Source organism: Pseudorca crassidens, chromosome 1 (genome assembly GCF_039906515.1).
Source record: "Pseudorca crassidens isolate mPseCra1 chromosome 1, mPseCra1.hap1, whole genome shotgun sequence".
NCBI lineage: Eukaryota > Metazoa > Chordata > Mammalia > Artiodactyla > Delphinidae > Pseudorca > Pseudorca crassidens.
This window is the reverse complement of record NC_090296.1, coordinates 93,910,112-93,934,214: the sequence shown is the minus strand read 5'-3', so window position 1 is coordinate 93,934,214 and position 24,103 is coordinate 93,910,112. Positions and strand designations below refer to the sequence as shown.

The following is a 24,103-nucleotide window of genomic DNA, read 5'->3' as shown; positions in this document are numbered from 1 at the left end:
AAGTATCATCACACTACTCAGGGAAAGAGAATAGGTTGTTATGGTTTACTCCAATATGAAGGCTCAAGATTTGTAATAGAGAATGTCCAATACTTCTTTAGATTTCTCTTTTTCAGATTAATTTTTGTGGTATCATCTGAAAACATATCAATCAATGGTCATTGAATTAGGTATATGTGATAGATCCATTTAATTCAACAGATGCTGTTGCTTTTGAAAAAATATTTTATTAGGTAATAAGGAGCCAGGAAGAAAGGTGTAGAATTTAAATTGTATACTATTTGACTGAAAGTACATAATATTTTAAAATAAATGTATATAATTTGAGTTCTTCGCTGGTTGTTTTTGTTATGGAATTCAGGTGTGTAGATCATAATATAGCAGACAGTGCTTATCACCCAGCTTAAGAAATAAAATATTACAGACAAAATTTGATGTACCCCATCAAAATCCCATTCCACTTTCTACTTTTTCAGACATAACTTTTATCCTAAATTTAGCCTTTATTGTTCCTTTGGATGCTTTTGTAATGTTGTTACCAAGAGTATGTATACTATATAGTGTTCCTATGTTTGATATATATAGAATTATGTACATCTTTTTATGGATCTTTTTTTTTCGTTTTCTTTTTTTACTGAAATATAATTGATATACAATATTAGTTTCAGGTGTACAACATAGTGATTCAATATTTTTATAGATTATACTCCATTTACAGTTATTATAAGGCAGGGGATATGGGGATATATGTACATTTATGTCTGATTCACTTTGTTGTACAACAGAAACTAACACAACATTGTAAAGTAATTATACTTCAATAAAGATATTAAAAAAATAAAGTTATTATTAAATACAGGATATATTTCCTGTGCTGAACAGTATATCCTTATAGCTTTTTTTTTTTTTTTTTGGCCTCTCACTGTTGTGGCCTCTCCCGTTGCGGAGCACAGGCTCCGGACACGCAGGCTCAGTGGCCATGGCTCATGGGCCCAACCGCTCCGCAGCATGCGGAATCTTCCCGGACCGGGGCACGAACCCGTGTCCGCTGCATCGGCAGGCGGACTTTCAACCACTGCGCCACCAGGGAAGACCTCTTTTTTTTTCTTTTTAATGAACATTCGGTTTTGGAGATTAATTCATGTTGATACATGTGAGGTTTAGTTTATCCCTTTCAGCTGCTATATATTATTCCACGATAGGAATATGCTGTATGTTGTCCATTTTACTGTTATTGGGCATTTAGGTTGTTTCCAGTATTTTTACAAATAATGATGTAACATTCTTATATGTATCGTCTTATGTACACATGTGAGAATTTTTCTAGGAAGTATATATCTAGACGTAGAATTGCTGGGTCATAGGGTAGGTGCATCTTCATCTTTGTAGATATTGCCAAAGTGTTGACCAAAGTAGTTGTGCAGTGTCCACTCCCTCTAGAAATATATGAGAATTCTTTTCTTTCCCCCAACGCCTTTGCCAGCACTTTTGATGCGGTTCTTTTATTTTGCCAGATTCATGAATGTGTAGTAGTTCCTCATTGTTGTAATTTGCATGTCCCTGTCCACCGATAATGTTGTGTATCATTTCAGGTTACAAGTTTTTGGCTATGGTTACCTCCTCTTTGATGAATTGCTTTGCTCAGTTTTCTAATGGATTATCTTTTTCTTCTTTATTATTTACTTCTAGAAGTTCTTTATGTATTCTGGATACTAATTTTTGTTTTTTTGTTTGTTTGTTTGTTTTATGAGCTACAAATACCTTCTTCAGTCTCTAGCTTTTAAAATTTTTACTTTGTTAATGGTGGGCTATTTACTTATTTTTAGGTTGTTGGTGTACATTGGTTTTTAATTTTAGTGTAATAATTTATCAGTATTTTCTTTATAGCATGTGCTTTTTCTTATCTTGAGGTTATAAAGTTATTTATTTTTTGGTAGAAGTTTTAAAGTTATGACTTTATTAACCCATCTAGTATTCATTTTGAATTCTAGTGTGATAGTTCATATACATATAGTATATTGGTATTATCTCCTGATTTGTATTGCTGTGTCTGTCACACACCAAGTTTCCTTAAGTGCAAGTTTCTAAGTGATTTACTCAGTTGTTCTGTTTGTCTTTTGTGTCAATATATTTATTTGGATTTTTTAGCAATCTTAGGAGTCTGGTAAAATTTCTTGAGTTAGTGTAAGAAATTTAATTTTTTTTTTTTTTGCCAACATACTTATCTTTTTTTCTCCTAAAATGATGAATTTTGATCCCTTTCATTTTAATAATAATTCTTTATGGTAAAAATGAATTATTCTGGGTAAGACTTTATCTGGAATACCTGAGGAAAAAATTACTGCTGTTTGAGCTAAGTGGAGGTTGGTCACTTTTTAGACTCAATGTCTAGTCTTCAATTATTTAATGTCTTGGACTCGATGGTATGGCATGATGGCAACTGCTCATACTTATCTTTATCAAACATTTTCTATCCCTTAAATTGAGGGCAGTATTGGACTGGTAAGCAGTCAGGGTAGCAATCTCCACGAGGTCAGCAGGACAGCAAAACCAACAGAAAATAAGATGGGTTGTAGTAGTTGGACTCTTTACAAACATAGTCATGGTCTGAATCTGATTCTGTTTATTTATTTATTTTTATTATTATTTATTTTTGCGGTACACGGGCCTCTCACTGTTGTGGCCTCTCCCATTGCGGAGCACAGGCTCCGGACGTGCAGGCTCAGTGGCCATGGCTCACGGGCCCAGCTGCTCCGCGGCATGTGGGATCTTCCCGGACCAGGGCATGAACCCGTGTCCCCTGCGTCGGCAGGCGGACTCTCAACCACTGAGCCACCAGGGAAGCCCTGTTTATTTTTTAATATATAAAACTTCCCCAACTGTTTATCATTCCACAGAAGCTTTTCAACAGTGTCTTAAAAACCTGTTCAGAGGATTCATATTTGAATTATCAGTAATATGTAATTATTAATTAGTTAAGTGGTTGGCAGCCAATTAAGCACAGGAGCAGAACTCTAGCGTAAGGGCCTGTAGGAGTGCCAGGAGATCAAATAAATTGGACTTGACAGAGGAAGTCAAAGAGTGCCAGCTGTTTTCAACATTTTGCTTCAGGCTAACCTTAATTTTTCTTTGTCATTGTGCTGTTGCTGGCAGGCATGTTGACCTATGTACAAAATTATCATGTAACTCAAAATTTCTAGATCTGTAGTGTCATTTAACTTTTTTAAGCTATTGCATTTTATTAGTAGGCAAACTTCCTCTTAATTTGATTGCCTTTTTTCTTGAGTATGGGTCACATTTTCCTGTTTCTTCTTATATCTAGTAATTTTGGATTGTTATCATAGGTGTTGTGAATGTTACTTTGGAGAGACTCTGGGTTCTGTTATAGTCCTCTGAAGACTACTGATTTTGTTTTTTAAAGTAGTTGTTATGGACTGAATGTTTGTGTCTTCCCAGAATTCAGTGTTGATGGTATTTAAAGATGGGGCTTTGTGGAGGTAATTAGAGTTAGATGAGGTGATGAAGGTAGGGTCCTTATACGAAGAGACACCAGAGAGCTTGCTCCCTCTCCCCGACACAGTGAAAAGACAGCTGTCTGCAACCCAAGGAGGGGGCTCTCACCAGACACAGACCTTACTAGCACCTTAATCTTGGATTCCAGTCTCTAGAAGTGAGAAAATGAATTTTGGTTGTTGAAACCACAGTTAGGTCTTCCAGTATTTGTTACAGCAGTCAAAGCAGACTAGGATAGTAGTTGATTAACTTGACTGTACTCAAATTCCAAACTGTGTCTCCTTCAGTGGGCAGCAAAAATATCTGTTCAGTTATTTTATTCTTAACTGACATGCTTGAAATCTGCCCCATGTATACGTACTTCATGGGTCAGCTAGATTTGAACAGAGTTATTGTGCAGCATTTAAGCTTCCCTTTCTGTGACTCTGTCCTTTGCAGAATCACTTTTCCCATCACTTTCCAGCTGCTGTTGTCACCTTGAAGTTGCTGTTCTGGTTCTTCAAGCGAGTAAGACTGTGGGATTTCTATTGGAGTTTTAGCTACTTAGTAGATGTGGAGTGGGGACTGTCTTAGGCAAAAAATGGGAAACTCCCTCAGTGCTGTCCCTTTATCTTAAGTACAGACTTCATCTGATTTCTGCTTGCTTTTGGTTGCCTCTCCAGTGCCGTTAAGTAGTTGTTTTTTTTTTTTTAATTTTTATTTTGTCCAGAGTTTATGGTTATCTGTGGGAGGGTTAATCCAGTAGAACCTCCATAGCTGAAAGCTCCTTTCTAATATTAATATATAGAACCATAGAGTGTATTTAGTTGTAAAAATAGATTGATTTTCACATGTTACCTTGAAAGTAGAATTTTTAAAGCAATCTTTTTTTCCCCCAATTTTTGTTCTCAGCATATAGGCAAGAAGGATGTGCTATTACTGACTTGTTTGAAGAGTCGTATGTGGTTAGAAGGTTTATTTATAGCAGATGTGCCCCTTATTGCTAGGAGACAGATAGGAAGAATTTATAACTGAATTTTGAAGAATTGTTGAAATATGACTGTGTGTGTGGCATTTTGCTAAAACACGGACCATAGTCTTCAGAGCAACATTGTGAATTAGGTACTGTTATTTTTCTATATTATAGGTGAGGGTACAAGTTCAGAAACTTGCTTAAGGTTGCATCGACAGTATAAACAACAAAGCTAGAATTCTAACAGGTTAATCTGACTCCAGAATCTGTGCTCTTTAACCACTGAAGATCACTAAGTGATCCCTAAGTTTCCCTCTTTTGCTAATGTTCTGTGGATATAGTTAGTTTTTACTTTACCTAGTAAAAGTTCCTAAGTTAGGAATTTTCAGATTTGTGTTTGTAGTGTGCCACCTTTTGGTAAAATTCAGTAATACAGTCTAGCAAAAGAAGTGTAAAATCAGGAATATAAATATACATATATTTGTAATCCAGGGTACATTTGATTGGATACCTGATGGTAGAGCAGAAACTCAGAATTTCAAAAATTGCAGAAACCAGTCATTGGGAAGGATTTGCAGTTATCAGCTGGGATATGTGACTATCAGCTATAGGAAACCTGCAGGAAAAATAACTTTTGTTAATCTACATCTAAAACTCTTTAGCCCCACCTCTTTTTTCACCTCATTAGAAAGCAACTCTTTTTTTTTCTTTAAAAATATTTTTATTTATTTTTATTTATTTTTTTGACCACAACAAAAGCAACAATGACTGCAGTTTACCAAACACGAAACACACTCATACTATGTCATAATATTGACATTCAGTCCAGTAATCCTCTACTGTAACAGCTCCTTTACTTTGCAGTGAAAATTGATTTGTATGTTTTTTGCCTCTGAGTCCTTACGGGATTTTTTTTTTTTTATTCAAACAGAAAGTCACAAAAATTATAATCATCCTAATCAGTTCACTCAGTCCCATGTAATTAATTTATTTATCTTGATATTTTGTTAGCACTTTTATGAATTCATCAGTTTTCCATTAGAGTTCTGAAAATGCTTATTCATTCAGTTCAGCAGTATAGTCAGTTACCAGAAACCTGTACTTGTCAGAGTCTTTTCCATGAATTCCTTGAAGATGAAACCCTTTTACAGGAACATTTTTGGAAAAGCATCAGAGTACATCCAGAACTGTCTGTAAATGAAGAAAGACTTAAAAATGACCATGGTTAAAGATTTGGTGAAAGTTCATAATAATTGACAAGGAAATTTAGTTATTTCTGAGATATACATTTTAAAGTAATAACTAGAATTATGACTTATAACATTATATCAGAACATATAAGATTTTTAGAAATTTCATGTAATGTCTGAAACATTTATATTAACATATTTCCATACAAATTAACCCAAAGAGAGTTTAGTATTAGTTTTTTTGTTTTTTTTTTATACTGCAGGTTCTTATTAGTCATCAGTTTTATACACATCAGTGTATACATGGCAATCCCAATCGCCCAATTCAGCATACCACCATCCCCCACCCCACCGTGGTTTTCCCCTCTTGGTGTCCATACGTTTGTTCTCTACATCTGTCTCTCAACTTCTGCCCTGCAAAGCGGTTCATTTGTACCATTGTTCTAGGTTCCACATACGTGTGTTAATATACGATATTTGTTTTTCTCTTTCTGATTTACTTCACTCTGTATGACAGTCTCTAGATGCATCCACGTCTCAACAAATGACTCAATTTCGTTCCTTTTTAGGGCTGAGTAATATTCCATTGTATATATGTACCACAACTTCTTTATCCATTTGTCTGTCGATGGGCATTTAGGTTGCTTCCATGACCTGGCTATTGTAAATAGTGCTGCAGTGAACATCGGGGTGCATGTGTCTTTTTGAATTATGGTTTTCTTTGGGTATATGCCCAGTAGTGGGATTGCTGGATCATATGGTAATTCTATTTTTAGTTTTTTAAGGAACCTCCATACTGTTCTCCATAGTGGCTGTATCAATTTACATTACCACCAACAGCGCAACAGTCTTGATTACTGTAGCTTTGTAGTGTAGTGTGAAGTCAGGGAGTCTGATTCCTCCGGCTCTGTTTTTTTCCCTCAAGACTGCTTTGGCTATTCGGGGTCTTTTGTGTCTCCATACAAATTTTAAGTTGATTTGTTCTAGTTCCATAAAAAATGCCATTGATAATTTGATAGGGATTGCATTGAATCTGTAGATTGCTTTGGGTGGTGTAGTCATTTTCACAATATTGATTGTTCCAATCCAAGAACATGGTATATCTCTCCATCTGTTGGTATCTTTAATTTCTTTCCTCAGTGTCTTATAGTTTTCTGCATACAGGTCTTTTGTTTCCCTAGTTAGGTTTATTCCTAGGTATTTTATTCTTTTTGTTGCAATGGTAAATGGGATTGTTTCCATAATTTCTGTTTCAGATTTTTCATCATTAGTGTATAGGAATGCAAGAGATTTCTGTGCATTAATTTTGTATCCTGCAACTTTACCAGATTCATTAATTAGGTCTAGTAGTGTTCTGGTGGCATTTTTAGGATTCTCTATGTATAATGTCATGTCATCTGCAAACAGTGACAGTTTTACTTCTTCTTTTCCCAATTTGTATTCCTTTTATTTCTTTTTCTTCTCTGATTGCCGTGGCTAGGACTTCCAAAACTATGTTGAATAATAGTGGTGAGAGTGGACATCCTTGTCTTGTTCCTGATCTGAGAGGAAATGCTTTCAGTTTTTCACCATTGAGAATGATGTTGGCTGTGGGTTTGTCCTATATGGCCTTTATTATGTTGAGGTAGTTTCCCTCTATGCCCACTTTCTGGAGAGTTTTTATGATAAATGGGTGTTGAATTTTGTCAAAAGCTTTTTCTGCATCTATTGAGACGATCATATGGCTTTTATTCTTCAGTTCGTTAATATAGTGTATCACATTGATTGATTTGCATATGTTGAAGAATCCTTGCATCCCTGGGATAAGTCCCACTTGATCATTGTGTATGATCCTCTTAATGTGTTGTTGGATTCTGTTTGCTAGTATTTTGTTGAGGATTTTTGCATCTATATTCATCAGTGATATAGGTCTGTAATTTTCTTATTTTGTAGTGTCTTTGTCTGGTTTTGGTATCAGGGTGATGGTGGCCTCATAGAATGAGTTTGGGAGTGTTCCTTCCTCTGCAATTGTTTGGAAGTTTGAGAAGAATGGGTGTTAGCTCTTCTCTAAATGTTTGATAGAATTCAGTTGTGAAGCCATCTGGTCCTGGACTTCTGTTTGTTGGAAGATTTTTATTCACAGTTTCAATTTCATTACTTGTGATTGGTCTGTTCATATTTTCTGTTTCTTCCTGGTTCAGTCTTGGAAGGTTATACCTTTCTAAGAATTTGTCCATTTCTTCCAGGTTGTCCATTTTATTGGCATACAGTTGCTTGTAGTAGTCTCTTAGGATGCTTTGTATTTCTGCGGTGTCTGTTGTAACTTCTCCTTTTTCATTTCTACTTTTATTGATTTGAGTCCTCTCCCTCTTTTTCTTGATGAGTCTGGCTAATGGTTTATCAATTTTGTTTATCTTCTCAAAGAACCAGCTTTTAGTTTTATTGATCTTTGCTGTTGTTTTCTTTGTTTGTATTTCATTTATTTCTGCTCTGATGTTTATGATTTCTTTCCTTCTGCTAACTTTGGGTTTTGTTTATTCTTCTTTCTCTAGTTCCTTTAGGTGTAAGGTTAGATTGTTTACTTGAGATTTTTCTTGTTTCTTGAGGTAGGCCTTTATAGCTATAAACTTCCCTCTTAGAACTGCTTTTGCTTCATCCCATAGGTTTTGATTCATTGTGCTTTCATTGTCATTTGTCTCTAGGTATTTTTTGATTTCCTCTTTGATTTCTTCAGTGATCTCTTGGTTATTTAATAATGTATTATTTAGCCTCTATGTGTTTGTGTTTTTTACGTTTTTTCCCCTGTAATTCATTTCTAATCTCATAGTGTTGTGGTCAGAAAAGATGCTGATATGATTTCAGTTTTCTTAAATTTACTGAGGCTTGATTTGTGACCCAAGATGTGATCTATCCTGGAGAATATTCCGTGCGCACTTGAGAAGAAAGTGTAGTCTGCTGTTTTTGGATGGAATGTCCTATAAATATCAATTAAATCTCTGTTGTCTATTGTGTCATTTAAAGCTTCTGTTTCCTTATTTATTTTCATTTTTGGATGATCTGTCCATTCGTGTAAGTAAAGTGTTAAAGTCCCCCACTATTATGCGTTACTGTCGATTTCCTCTTTTATAACTGTTAGCAGTTGCCTTATATATTGAGGTGCTCCTATGTTGGATGCATATATATTTATAATTGTTATATCTTCTTGGATTGATCCTTTGATCATTATGTAGTGTCCTTCCTTGTCTCTTGTAATATTCTTTATTTTAAAGTCAATTTTATCTTATCTGATGTGAGTATAGCTACTCCAGCTTTCTTTTGATTTCCATTTGCATGGAATATCTTTTTCCATCTCCTCACTTTCTGTCTGTATGTGTCCCTAGGTCTGAAGTGGGTCTCTTGTAGACAGCATATAGATGGGTCTTGTTTTTGTATCCATTCAACAAGCCTGTGTCTTTTGGTTGGAGCATTTAATCCATTCACGTTTAAGGTAATTATCGATATGTATGTTCCAATGACCATTTTCTTCATTGTTTTGGGTTTTTTTTTGTAGGTCCTTTTCTTCTCTTGTGTTTCCCACTTAGAGAAGTTCCTTTAGCATTTGTTGTAGAGCTGGTTTAGTAGTGCTGAATTTTCTTAGCTTTTGCTTGTCTGTAAAGATTTTGATTTCTCCATCAAACCTAAATGAGATCCTTGCTGGGTAGAGTAATCTTGGTTGTAGGTTCTTCCCCTTCATCACTTTAAGTATTTCATACTACTCCCTTCTGGCTTGCAGAGTTTCTGCTGAGAAATCAGCTGTTAACCTTATGGGAGTTCCCTTGTATGTTGTCATTTTTCCCTTGGTGCTTTCAATAATTTTTCTTTGTCTTTATTTTTTGCCAATTTGATTACTATGTGTCTCAGCATGTTTTTCCTTGGGTTTATCCTGTATGAGACTTGCTGTACTTCCTGGACTTGGGTGGCTGTTTCCTTTCCCATGTTAGGGAAGTTTTCGACTATAATCTCTTCAAATATTTTCTCTGGTCCTTTCTCTCTCTCTTCTCCTTCTGGGACCCCTATAATGAGAATGTTGTTGCGTTTAATGTTGTCCCAGAGGTCTCTCAGGCTGTCTTCATTTCTTTTCATTTTTTTTTTCTTTATTCTGTTCTGCAGCAGTGAATTCCACCATTCTGTCTTCCAGGTCACTTATCTGTTCTTCTGCCTCAGTTATTCTGCTATTGATTCCTTCAAGTGTAGTTTTCATTTCAGTTACTGTATTGTTCATCTCTGTTTGTTTGTTCTTTAATTCTTCTAGGTCTTTGTTCAACATTTTTTGCATCTTCTCGATCTTTGCCTCCATCCTTTTTCCGAGGTCCTTGATCATCTTCAGTATCATTATTCTGAATTCTTTTTCTGGAAGGTTGCTTATCTCCACTACATTTAGTTGTTTTTCTGGGGTTTTATCTTGTTCCTTTATTTGGTATATGGCTCTCTGCCTTTTCATCTTGTCTATCTTTATGTGAATGTGGTTTTTGTTCCACAGGCTGCAGGACTGTAGTTCTTCTTGCTTCTGCTCTCTGCCCTCTGGTGGATGAGGCCATCTAAGAGGCTCGAAGGGAGGGACTGGTGGTGGGTAGAGGTTACTGTTGATCTGGTGGGCAGAGCTCAGTAAAACTTTAATCCACTTGACTGTTGATGGGTGGGGCTGGGTTCCCTCCCTGAGGCCACCCAACCTTTGAACCTGCCTGGGGTCTTTGGTCGGGCTAATGGCAGACTCTGGGAGGTCTCACGCTAAGGAGTACTTCCCAGAACTTCTGCTGACAGTGTCCTTGTCCCAACGGTGAAACAGAGCCACACCCGCCTCTGCAGGAGACCCTCCAACACTAGCAGGTAGGTCTCTTTCTACCCTGGGGTCACTGCTCCTTCCCCTGGGTCCCGATGCGGACACTACTTTGTGTATGTCCTCCAAGAGTGGAGTCTCTGTTTCCCCCAGTCCTGTCGAAGTCCTGCAATCAATTCCTCCTAGGCTTCAAAGTCTGATTCTCTAGGAATTCCTCCTCCCATTGCCGGACCCCCAGGTTGGGAAGCCTGATGTGGGGCTCAGAACCTTTACTCCAGTGGGTGGACTTCTGTAGTATAAGTGTTCACCAGTCTGTGATTCACCCACCAGTTATGGGATTTGATTTTACTGTGACTGCACCCCTCCTACTGTCTCATTGTGGCTTCTCCTTTGTCTTTGGGTGTGGGGTATCTTTTTTGGTGAGTTCCAGTGTCTTCCTGTCGATGATTGTCTAGCAGCTAGTTGTGATTTTGGTGTTCTTGCAAGAGGGAGTGAGAGCACGTCCTTCTGCTCCGCCATCTTGGTTCCTCCTCTAGAAAGCAACTCTTAATACAAGGATCTTTTGGGATTGTAGGGCTGGTAGAAGGGACATTAGTAATATCCAAGAAACAGTGTAGGGGAAGAATCTGAAGGGCTTGGCACGTACTTGTTAGATTGAATTGACTCAGTGGAATGGTGAGATTTTTTTGTGGGAAGCTTTTGTGGGATTTAGAGCCTGAGTTGGCAAACTATGTTATGTATGCCAAATCTGGCCAAGGCCTGTTCTGTATGGCCTTGAGCTAAGAATGGTTCTTATGTTTTTTAGTGGTTAAAAAACAAAACAAAGAATAGGTGATGGAGACAGTATGTGGTTCAAAAAGCCTAAAACATTTACCATCTGGCTCTTAATAGAAAAAATTTACTGATTGCCTATTTAGAGTATAGCCATACTTCTCTAATAAGCGGGGAAGTTGAAGGAAGCATCAGTTTAAGGGGAAAGGTGTTCCTTTGGGCCCTGATGAGTTGTCTGTTGTTGGACAAATAATTGCAGAGGTGAATTTGAAGAAAGGATGAGAAACCAGGACTATATTAATAATTGATCTGTAGTGTTTATTTTTTTGTAAGGCATTGTGTTAAACTATAAAGGATTTGGAAATTATCTGTTGTATCCATTCCTTTACTAGTCCAGGCTCCCATTGCCCCTCCCCAAAAGACTGGTGGCTCTAGCTTACTTTTACTTATCTCCCTGATTAATTTTCCTAAAGAGAGCTCTGATGATTTCTTATGTTAAATGCTACTTGGGATTCATTTTTCTTCCGTATGTAAATTAAAATGTCAATGAAAATGTTTATATTTACATTTAATAGGAAGGCATAAGGTATGAAAAGTATATATACCTGTGTTTCACTTTTATGAGTATTTCAATTAATAACTATCCAAAGTTTTACAAGCCAGCATTTAGACTTAACTGGGGCATTAGTTCGTTGCTGTAGAACAGTCATTTTGAAATCTATTGATATTATTCTTCCATCCCTATCGCCACTTGGGTTTGAATAGCTATAGTTAGAGTTGCTTCAGGTAGACTGTTGCTGAGGAGTGGAATTGGAGAAAGAAAAGGGGAAAAGCTAATACTGCTTAGCAGTAGTTAGCAATTAACAATACCTTTTAGGAGAGGTATGTTAACTCTCTGTTCTTTCTATTTTTCTCCATGTTCAGAAAATTCTATACATAGTGATTACATAGGAATTCTACTTTTGAAAGTAATTAATATATTTCTACTCATTGGTTTCAAAAAAAGATGTAAGAAAGGTGCTTATTTAAAGCATATCATCAAACGATTTTGAAATGCTTATCTTAAATTTCTTTTAAAAAGCTAAAAAAAGAAAGCTAGTAGAGGCTTTGGAGTCAGGGTAAACTACTAGCTGTGTGACTTTGGACAGTCTTGTAACTTTCATGTCTAAGTCTCTGCCCATACCTTGTCTTTTCTCTTTCTGGAGCTCTGATTAAACTTACGTTTGATCTTCTTATTCTGTTTTACATGTCTTGTAACCCTCCCCTTCCTTTTTAACAGATTTGTTGTGGAATAATGCTCATACTATAAAATTTGCCATTTGTAAGTATACACATTTGATGGGTTTTTTTGTTTTGTTTGTTTGATTTTGGCCATGCTGTGTGACTCGTGGGATCTTAGTTCCCCAACCAGGGATTGAACCAAGGCTCTCGGCAGTGAAAGCACAGAGTCCTAACTAGTGGACTGCCAGGGAGTTCCCCATTTGGTGGGGTTTTTTTCTTTTTTTTCATTTGATGGTTTTTAATAAATTTATTTACTTTTATAACCAACATAATCCAGTTTTAGATACCTCACAAAGTTCCCTTGTACTTGTTTGCAGTTTATCCCTGCTCTCACTCTCAGCCCCAGGTAATTACTAAACTTACTGTTTCTATGGTTTTGCCTTTCTAGAAATTTCATGTAAATGAAATCATAATACCTTATGTCTGGGTTTTTCCATTACCATAATGTTTTTGAGGTCCAGCAGTGTTGCGTGTTATCTTTAGTTTGTCCCTCTTTATTGTTAAGTAGTATATATCATTGCATGGATATATCACTTTGTTGATTATTATGAATAATGTTTCTAGAACATTCAAATACAAATCTTTGTGTGGACATGTTTTCATTTTTGGGGGGAAGATAGTTAGGAATGGAATCTTGGAGTCATATGTAAGTTTATGTTTAACATTTCAATAAACAACCAAACTTTTCCTTTGTAAGTGTTGATACCATTCTGCATTCCGACTAGTAAAGTATGAGATTCCAGTATATACATCTGTGCTTGCACTGGGTATTGTCAGCCTTTGATTAAAGCCTTTCTAGTGGTTGTGAAGTGGTATTGCATTGTAGTTTTAAATTTGCATTTCCCTAATAGCCAGTGAAATTGAGCACCTTTTCTTATACTTATTTGGTAAAGTAAGCATATTCTCTTTGGTGAAATGTCTCTCCATGTCTTTTGCCCATTTGTGAATTGGATTTTTTTTTTAATGTTGAGTTTTCTGACTCCTTTATCTTATTTGCAAATAAGTCCTAAATCAGTATATGCTATTTTGGGTGGAGTATTTTATAAGTTCCATCAGGTAAAATTGATTGACAGTGTTGTTTAAGTCTACTCTATTCTTTCTAGTTTTCCTATCAAGAAAAAGACGAGGTTAAAAAAAAAAGAAAAAAAAGAGGATATGAACTGTACAGGATTGCATTTCATAGCATTTATCTATGCCCATATATTTCCAAGTTCTCCCTAAGATGTTTTCCTCTTTTGTCAAGTGGTTGTCTTTGACAGAACTCCTTAGAAAGGTCCACTGTTAATTAATAAATTTGCTCATGTTGTGTTCCCTTTTTGCCCATCTTTCATTCATATTGTAGGCTTTAGACATATGCTCATGAACTGCAAATGATTTAGTTAAAAACATATATATATAATTCGTACCGGAGTAGTCTGAGTGCTTCTCATGCATGTATATTGCCATTATTTTAGTAGGTTATTTGCATATCTTAAACGTCTAGTTCTAGAATCTGATTTTGGTGGACTTCATTACCATAGCATGAGACTGAGCTGTGGTCATTGCCATTTGTTTGCAAAGAAGCTCACAGGGAGAAATTCCAAACAAATCTTTGTCTTGCTTTAACAACCAGTAAAAATATAGCAGCAAGTACAACCACTAATCTGTTTTTCCCTCTCAAACCAGTTCCAATTTTTTCTAGAAGAGAGAAGCAACCCTTTAAATGATAAATTACAGTATAATTTTAGTGCTACCCCTAAACCCTGCATTTTTAATAATAGGAGCTTAATGAAAATTTCATGAGTTTAAAGCAGTAGGTTAAGTTGGTTTTGGTAGAAATTCAACCTCACGTTATCACGTGTCAGAGCAGCCTACCAAATGGTATTTTTTTCAAGTTACAAGCAGAAGTCACATGAATAAATGTCTTCAGGTCCAGATGCTCTGCCTACCTTCAGTGTACTATGGTTGTGGAGTGGGAGAAGGGGCCAGGATAGCAATAATATACCAGCAGTCTAACTGACATGGCCAGATCTTTTGGTTCTCAGGAGAATGCTCTAAATGTGATCCTGGGGATGGTTCTATTGCTCTACAGGTGCATAAGGGAGTAGGGGGTGATGGAGATTGCATTCCTAAATAGTGTAAGTCTCATTGAGAAAGGTGATGTTTGCTCAAAGACTTGAAGGAGGTGATAGAATGAAAGTAATGAGTCAGGATGCAGAGATGCAGAGCACTAGGACCTTAAAGATTATTGTAAGGACTTTGGCTTTTATAAAACTTCTTTGAGTAAAATGTGAAAATACTGGAGAGTTTTGAGCAGAGAAGTGACATAATGACATATTTTAAAAGGATTACTTTAGGGACTTCCCTGGTGGTCCAGTGGTTAAGACTCTGCACTTCCATTGCAGGTGCCATGGGTTCGATCCCTGGTCAGGGAACTAAGATTCCATATGCTGTGTGGCATGGCCAAAAATAAATAAATAAAATAAAAATGTTTTAAAAAGATTATTTTATTTCTTTTGGCAAGGATGGCATGAGTGGTTTCTGCAGTAAGCCAGGCAAGAGGTGATGATGGCTTGGGCCAGAATAGTAGCAGTGGAGGTGTGAGAAGTGGTTGGATATTGGATGGGTTTTGAAGGCAAGCTGACAGGTTTTGCCATGGGATTATATATGAAGTACATAGGAAGAGGAAATCAAAGATGACATTAAAATTTTTGCCTTAAGGGACTTCCCTGGCGGTCCATTGGTTAAGATTCCACACTTCCACTGCAGGGGCCACAGGTTCGATCCCTGGTTGGGGAACTAAGATCCTGCATGCCATGCAGCCAAAAAAAAAAAAGAAAAAGATTTTTTGCCTTAAAAAAAAAAAAGAACGAATTACAACTGGAAGAATAGAGTTACCATTTACTGAGATGGGGAAGACTTTATGAGAAATAGTGTTTGGGTGAAAGATGAGCTCAGTTTTGGCCATGTTATGTTTGAGATGCCTGTTAGACATCAAAATGAAGCTGTTAAGTAGGCAGTTGGATATGTGAGCATGGAGTTCAGGGAAAGATCTGACATGGAAATACAAATTAGAGAGTTATCCAGTGTATTGATGGCAAACTGGATGTGAGCACTAAAAGAATGAATATAACTGGAAAAAAAGTCCAAAGTCTGAGTGAATATAACTGGAAAAAAGAAGTCCAAAGTCTGAGTGAATATAACTGGAAAAAAGAAGTCCAAAGTCTGAGTGAATATAATTGGAAAAAAGAAGTCTAAAGATTGAGGAGAAGAGGAGAAATCAGCAATGGAGTGGCCAGTGAAGGGAAGAAAATCAAACTAACTGATGAAAATGTTTTAAGAAGATAAGAATGGTTGATATTGTTAAATGCTGCTGATAGATCAATGAAGATGAGTCCTGAAAGTTGACCTTTGGATTTAGAGAAAATCGTTGATGATCTTGTTGAAACTTATTTTAGGAGAGTGCTTGCCTTGAAAGTCTGACTGGAGTGGGTTTTAGAAAGCATAGGAGGAGAAGAAAAGAGGGAAACACTTCTTCCAATGATCTTTACTGTAGATGGAGACAGAAACATTATGTGTTAGCTTGAGGGGCAAATGGAGTCATGCAAAATTTGTTGTGTTTAAAATGGGAAGAATAATAGCATGTTATGTGCTGATAGGAATAAGTTAATAAAGAAGGAGAAAAATCAGGGAGAACTGGTGGAGAGTTAGTAAGGGTATGGGGTCTAGAGCACAAGAGTGATTAGACTTAAATAGGAACACAGTCACAGGAAGGAAGGCAGAATGTGTGGGTATAGATACTCATTGGTGGACAGATGTGGTAGAGGTTTGTAGAAGTTCTCTTCTTGCTGCTCAATTTTCTGAGTGAAATGGGAAGTAGGTCATCACTTGAGAGTAAGAATGGTGAAGGAGTGTTGGAGGTTTGAGGAGAGGAGGAGGTGGTGTGAAATCATACAGAAGAATGAGAAAATGGACCAGGGAAATATGGTGTGACTGTTGGGCATCATGAAGGGACATTTGAGGTTTGTGGTCAGGGCTTTAAAGTGAAACCAGAGGGTGTTGTTTTGTTTGTTTTTTTCCGTAGTCATATTAATATAGGCAGTTATGGAATAGATGGGGAATTGGATTGAATCAGGGTTGCGTTTGCTAGGTGTATTCCTAGTACAGTAAAACTGGAGAGATACCTATTCCCCCCCCCCCCCCGAGGGGTATGTAGGGAAGCAGATTCTTCAAAGGAATACTACCAGACTTTAGTTAGAAAAAGAAGGTGGTGGCTTGCAGGATCTTAGTTCCCCAACCATGGATCGAACCCATGACCCCTGCAGTGGAAGCACAGAAGAATCCTAACCAGTGGACCCCCAGAGAATTCCCTAGAGGTTTCTTTTTGGAATACAGGCTCTTCCTTTTTGTACTGTACTGGTAAGAAAGAGGGAGATAGGGGCGAGAGATTTTGAGAGAGAGCGCATGCTAATATCTATATTTAATATATATCTAATATCTATAGATATATTAGATATTTAATGTTTATATGTCTAATATATATATTATGTGGAGGATGAAGCTCAAGATCTTCAATCTACTCAGTCCGAATTTATGGAGTTTCACCTATCTCAGTATGTAATGCCTCATCCCTTTTTTTAAAAAATAAATTTATTTATTTATTTTATTTTATTTTTGGCTGCCTTGGGTCTTCATTGCTGCATGCGGGCTTTCTCTAGTTGCAGTGAGCGGGGGCTACTCTTTGTTGCTGTGCACGGGCTTCTCATTGCAGTGGCTTCTCTTGTTGCAGAGCATGGGCTCTAAGTGTGTGGGCTTCAGTAGTTGTGGCACACAGGCTCAGTAGTTGTGGCTCGCAGGCTCTAGAGTGCAGGCTCAGTAGTTGTGGTGGACGGGCTTATGTGCTCCGCGGCATGTGGGATCTTCCCAGACCAGGGCTCGAACCCGTGTCCCCTGCATTGGCAGGTGGATTCTTAACCACTGAGCCACCAGGGAAGTCCACCTCATCCCTTTTTAATCAATCACCAATAGCAGGATACAGAGTCTAGGGATCCAGCAGAAGCTTAAGTGGTGGTATAAAAAGTAATTAAAAAAAAACTTTTAAATTTGAAATTATTTCAGGTTTACAGTAATTGACGGAAATGTGTTAATCTTCCACTGTCGTCCTAGATTTGTCTTATTCTCCATATTGATGGTTTTACTTTATGCATTTTGAGACTACTTTATTTGGTGATTCATATTTAAGATTGTTGTAGTAGTCTGGTGAATATTTGAAATCATACAATAACCTGCACTATCCCTATTGATGTTTAGCATCTATTTTTTTTTTTAGTATTGTCTTTCTTTTGATTAGAATTTGCTTGATATCTCTTTCTGTCCCTGTACCATTAGCCATTCCATGGCCTATGCTTTAGGTATTTGTCTTAGAAACAGAGTATAGCTATTATTAGGTTTTATTTTATTTTTAGTTGAATCTGACAGTCACTTTTTTTGTGTGTGTGTGGTACGCGGGCCTCTCACTGTTGTGGCCTCTCCCGTTGCGGAGTGCAGGCTCAGGACACACAGGCTCAGCGGCCATGGCTCACAGGGCTAGCCGCTTCGCGGCATGTGGGATCTTCCCAGACCAGGGCACGAACGCGTGTCCCTTGCATCGGCAGGCGGACTCTCAACCACTGCGCCACCAGGGAAGCCCTGACAGTCACTTTTAATTGGCCTTCAAATGATCCACTTCCCAGGATCATACCAGCCCCTCTTGAAGTTTCTGGCTGAAACTCGATTTCCCTCCTCTCTGGTTATTTGAAGCCACAGTATCTGCATAGCACTGTTGATTTAGTAATCTCAATCTCACTGGACTTAAATGGAATGATTCTAATATTTTAGGTGTGCTGTCGTCAGTCAACATGTTTGTATATAGTAAATATTTAGTGAATTAAATTATTTTAATGTATTTATCATTAAATTTTTCCTTGTAATATTAGTTGGTTAATTTATAAACCATCTTTTTTAAACTTTCTGTTTTAGTCCCAGAAATCCTGGATAGAAAGCACTTTGACCAAGAGGGAATGTGTATACATTATACCAAGTTCAAAAGACCCTCACAGGTAAGCATACTTCTCTTTCTTCTGGGTTCTTCTAGAAATAAATAAATAAATAAATAAATAAATAAATTTATTTACCTACCTACCTTATATTTTTGGCTACGTTGGGTCTTAATTGTGGCACACGAGATCTTCGTTGAGGCATGCAGGATCTTTCATTACGGAGCACGGTCTCTTTGTTGTGGCACTTGGGCTTCTCTTTAGTTGCGATGTGTGGGATTTTTGTCTCTAGTTGTGGCGCGAGGGCTCCAGTGCACATGGGCTCTGTAGCTGTGGTGCGTGGGCTCTCTTGTCGAGGTGCGTGGGCTTAGTTGCCGCGCGGCATGTGGGATCTTAGTTCCCTGACCAGGGATTGAACCTGCGTCTGCTGCATTGGAAGGCGGATTCTTTACCACTGGACCACCAAGGAAGTCCCTCTTCTAGAAATTTAGATGTAAATTATATTGCTATTTATTTATTAAAAATTTAAATTATTATTTGTAGTTACTGTTAACTTTTGTGCTTACTGTTAATTATTCTTTTAGGATTAGGAGAAGGAGCTATCATAGCAAAATATCAGTGTTCTGGAGTTCTTAATGACATTTCACAACATCTTCTTCAAAGTGTTGTTCCATCCCTAATCTCTTCTTCAAAGTGTTGTTCCATCCCTAATCTCCCCCATATCATACTAGTGTATTACAAAGACAGTTAAGGCTCTCTATTTTAATTGATTCACTGATACTGAGAACTTAAAAATGTTTGTGTATCGGTTTAATGGGCATCTACTGAGTGCCCAACACTATGGTTTATGCTGAAGAAACCAATATGAACCTAATAGTTGCTGGTTTTGTTTGCCAAAATATAGCTATGATGAGCACTTAGTGGAAAACTTGTCACCAGAGCTTCTGTTGGCATCTCTGATTGTCTTTTGGTCTTTAAAATGGCTTTGATAATAGAAAAAATTTTAAGTAAAGGACAGTAGTTAGGATTCAAGAAAAAGACCTGTTGAGGTATTTATTGAAGAAATATTTTTCCTAATTTTTTTCTTTTTCTTTAGACCTAAAAATAGCAAGAAGCTTAAAAGGGTAAATCAAAAATACAGTTATTTTCTGGCCTACAGAGCACCTCTTTTCACAGGCATTTAGGAAAAATTAATTGAAAAAGGCATTTACAGGGATTTTTAGTCTTCTTACCTTTGCTGTCTCCTGTTAAACCCTGTTTGCTATGTAGTAATCTTCTCTGCAACTTTACTTCCATTTACTATATTGCTCTTATGAAAATACAGCCAAGTAGGTAATCTTTTATTAACTGATGTATTTTAAATTATAGCACCTGTCACCATTATTGTCCATAGTGAGTTTTTGGTAAATATTTGTTGAATAGAATTTCTGAACCTTTTGTTTGTTACATTACATAAACCTGCTGTTTGAATTCAACATTTCTCTTTTTTTTTAAACAGCAAAAAATACCTATTTTGAATATATCTCTCACTTAAACAAATTTCCATTATAAGAGGAATGTGCATAATAACTTTTGGAAAGTTTTGAGATGCAGAAAGTAGGCTCAGGGACTTCCCTTGTGGCGCAGTGGTTAAGAATCCACCTGCCAATGCAGGGGACACGGGTTTGATCCCTGGTCCAGGAAGTTGTCACATGCAGCGGAGCATCTAAGCCTGTGTGCCCCAACTACTGAGCCTGCGCTGTAGAGCCTGCGAGCCACAGCTACTGAAGCCCGTGCGCCTAGAGACCGTGCTCCGCAACAAGAGAAACCACTGCAATGAGAAGCCCATGCACCACAATGAAGAGTAGCCCCCGCTCGCCACAACCAGAGAAAGCCCGCACACAGCAGCCAAGACCCAGAGCAGCCAAAAATAAATAAATAAATAAATTTATTTATTTAATTAAAAAAGTTACTCTATCATTAAAAAAAAGAAAGTAGGCACAATACTCAGTTTCAAAACATGAAGACAGTCATTATTAATAACATTGCACCTATTTTTAATCTTTTCTCAGTGCATAGCTTTCGTTTTAAAATATTGCTAAATTCAGTCTATACGTAAAGCTTTGAATCTGCTTTTTAACAAAATGTTATAGGAATTACATTTTTTCATGATACAGATATTTTATAAGAACGGTAGTTAATATTCTGTTAGTGTATGTATCACAATTCATATACCTATCCTACTCTTTGCCGTTTGAGTTATTTTCAGTTTTTAGCATTATAAATTAAAATTAGGTCACAATGGAGATCTTAGTGGATAAAACTTTTTTGTGTTTAAAGTTTTATTCCCGCTTAGTATGTGTAATGCCAAAAAACTTTACAAAAGATAAAAGAATACACATTATCACCAATAGTGACGAGATTGCCTGAATATTGACTAGAGTAATATGATCCATCATCTTCAAGAAAAAGTGATGAGTAGAAAATAGTGTATGTATTAAATTTGCATTTATTTGATTACTGTTGAGAAAACATTTTTAATATTCTTTAATATTCCCCCAATTTTTGTTAATTTCTGTAAATGTCTTTTTAGATCATTAAAATAGATAACCTTAATGTCTCTTCCAATCATTATTCTATGATTTATTTGTATTTCTTACAAATTATTAAAGATAGGTTTTATTACAAGATAAGATTACATTTCTTAACCAGAGAGCATAAGTGACATTTCCCAGGTCACATGGCTAATAATTCATAAAGATTGGATTAGAATTTAGATCTGCCAGTTCTAAATAAGACTGTGTTGTTCTTCCATTTAGAGAAAATTATAGTTTTGCTTTATTAAGAAATAGATTGTATTATCATTAAGGAGCTTATTTCTTGTAATTTTGTTAATTTTACTTTGCAGTAGAAATAATACAAGTCCTCATTAGGTGTTAAAGAAACCTCAAGCTGTTATTAAATACCCTTGCCTGTAGCCATCCATATGAGACCTAATTTACAAACACCATTAGCTGGTCATTTTTTCCTACACTAATTGGATTTTAAAATTAATTTAATATGAATAGGTTAATCATTGATTTACAAGGTACCAAAAATTATAAGTGAAAGCCTCGTTTTTACCACTGTGCCTTAACTATAAGTTCCCCTCCCTAAAGGAAAGTGGTGTTACCTATTCCTTGGGATGCCTTTCAGAAATAGATATACTCTTTGTCTGACCAAGCCGATGTATATTTATTCCTCCCTCTTCCCTATTAAATACATACTGTTTATCTCGTGTTTATTATCTTGGCAATAACCACTTTACTCTTAATTTTTGCATCCTTTTTAATTATATATCTGGATCATAATTTTAGTATTCCCTTAGGACATTTTAGCTATTCTGTTTTTTTTGCTGTTAGAAAAAAAAATTCTGTTGGGTTTTTCAGCAGTAGCCGTCCCTGACTCCTTGTTTGGTACCTTACAATAAATGCTGCTCTTTCCTTCACCACAATAAATAAATAAATAAATAAATAAATAAATAAATGAATGAATGAATGAAAATTCTGTAGTAAATAACCTTATAAGTGAATCATTTTACACATATGCTGTAGATATTTTTTAACCTTCACTCTTAGTACTTTAGACTTAGAGAAAGAGTCTGCATTTTTCATTTTGATAAGTATTGCCAAATTGCCCTCCATAGAGAGTTTATCAGTTTATACTCCTCCCAGCAGATACGAGGCAACTTTCCTCTATATTCTCACCAAGATATTGTCTTAAAGGATTAAAAAAATTTTTTTTCTAATCAAATACCTTTTCATGTTTGTTTTTACTGTGAATTATCTGTTTATATATTTTCCTATTTTATATTGATTCAGTGAAGCTCTTATATATTAGGAAAACTAACATTTTGTCTGCAAATATTTTTTCTCAGTTTACCTTTAGACTTTATGAGTGACATATTTTTGCCACATAAAAATGTTGTATTTTTTATGTAGTTAAATCTGTCAGTCTTTTCTCTTATGGTTTCTGGGTTTTAAGTCACAACTAATTATATTTAAAATATGAAAATCATGTTAGTTTTAAAAAGTAGTTATTTGAATATGTAAATTAAGGTATAAATGTCTTGTGCTATCTACTGAAAAATTAAACTAAATACATAATTTTTCCTTTGTTTTGTATTTTTTAATGGATTTTATATAGTTTAAACTAAAAAAAAATTTTCCCTTTAAGTAATAGATGTACCTTGTTTTATAGGTGCCTTCCAGGATGTCAAATTTGTCAGCAACTCGTCAGGTAATTTTCATAACTTCATTGCACAAATTTTGAAAAATAAAACTAATGTATAAAAGAAATCAGAATACATTGGGATAAATTCACAGGCCATTATGTTTAAGGGTTACTTTACTCAGACTTGGGAGGTGAAGGATCAGGCAAAGCTGCTTGAAACTCAAGTGTAGGTATCTGAGCAGAGTTCTAAAGCTGAATGTGACTTAGGTAAAGATTGAGGGAAAGGGATTTTAGGAAGAGAGAACAGGATGTGGGAAGGCCTGGCAGTGAAAAAGATTATGGTTCTGTCAGGAAACTGCAGGCTGTAGAATGTAAGATGGATATTGGAGAGATCAGAGTCTGGAGAAATAAGTAGGGCGAGATCATTTAAGCTCTTTGTGTACTATGCCACACAGTTTTGATTTCATGTTAAAAGGGTATTATATAGGGAAGTAACATGTTTAGTTTTTTTTTTTTTTCCTCAATAAAAGCAGTTGGTATTTTGAGGAGATTGGATTGGGAGAAAAAAATAGTTTAGAAACTTTTGGAGTAATTCTGGCAAAAAATGAGAGCCTGAATTAAGATAGTGGCTATGGTGATGAAGGAGAAGTAGGCATATTTGAAGGGATTAATCAGACAAATTCAGTAGGATTTGGTGGATGTATGGAGAAAGGGAAGATTTGAGGATGGTACCTAAATTTCTTACTTAGGCAACTAATTAAAGAGTAATGTTGTTCTTTTAAGCTGTGATGAAAGAAGACAAGAGGAAGATGAGAAGGTCTCTTGGTGGTGGGCTAGGAAAAGAATTGCATAGAATATGTTCATTTAGATATATTGAGTTGTTTTAGCATCTCCAGTCCTGTTCATTTGTTCTTCTAGATGGGAAGTTTTCTGTCTGGTGTCTTTACACTCAGGCTGAAGAGCTTCCTTTAGCATTTGGTATAATGCAGATATACTGGAGAGGAATTTTCTCAGCTTGGTTTATCTGAAAATATGTTTATTTTACTCTCATTTTTAAAGGATATTTTCACTGAATGTGGAATTCTGAGTTGACACTTTTCTCATTCCAGTGCTTTGAAGATACCATTATATTGTCTTCTAGCTGTTGGTTTCTAGTGAGAAGTCAGCTGTCGTTAGTGTAGTTGCTCTCCTGTGTGTAATGGGTCTTTTTTTCCTCTGGCTATTTTAAGGATTTTTTTTTCCCCTGTAATTCTGGATTTCAACAGCAGGTCTATGATGTGCCTAGGAATGGTTCTTTTTGTACTTCTTGCATAAATATCTGCAAGTTCATATTTTTCACCAAATTTATAAGTTTTCAGCCATTGTTTCCTAAAATACTTTTCTGCCCCATTCTCTA

The 24,103-nt window shown here is 36.3% G+C and overlaps 1 protein-coding gene across 4 annotated transcripts in view; it reads left to right on the top strand.

The window, feature by feature from the left end:
* TRPM7 (transient receptor potential cation channel subfamily M member 7) overlaps window positions 1-24,103 on the top strand; it is a 120,948-nt gene that overhangs the window by 6,793 nt on the left and 90,052 nt on the right. For all 4 annotated transcript variants that reach the window (XM_067746824.1, XM_067746830.1, XM_067746819.1 and 1 more), the window contains exons 2-3: window positions 18,500-18,579; window positions 22,735-22,773. In XM_067746824.1, coding sequence (XP_067602925.1) covers window positions 18,500-18,579; window positions 22,735-22,773 — 119 coding nt within the window. The remainder of the gene's footprint in view (window positions 1-18,499; window positions 18,580-22,734; window positions 22,774-24,103) is intronic.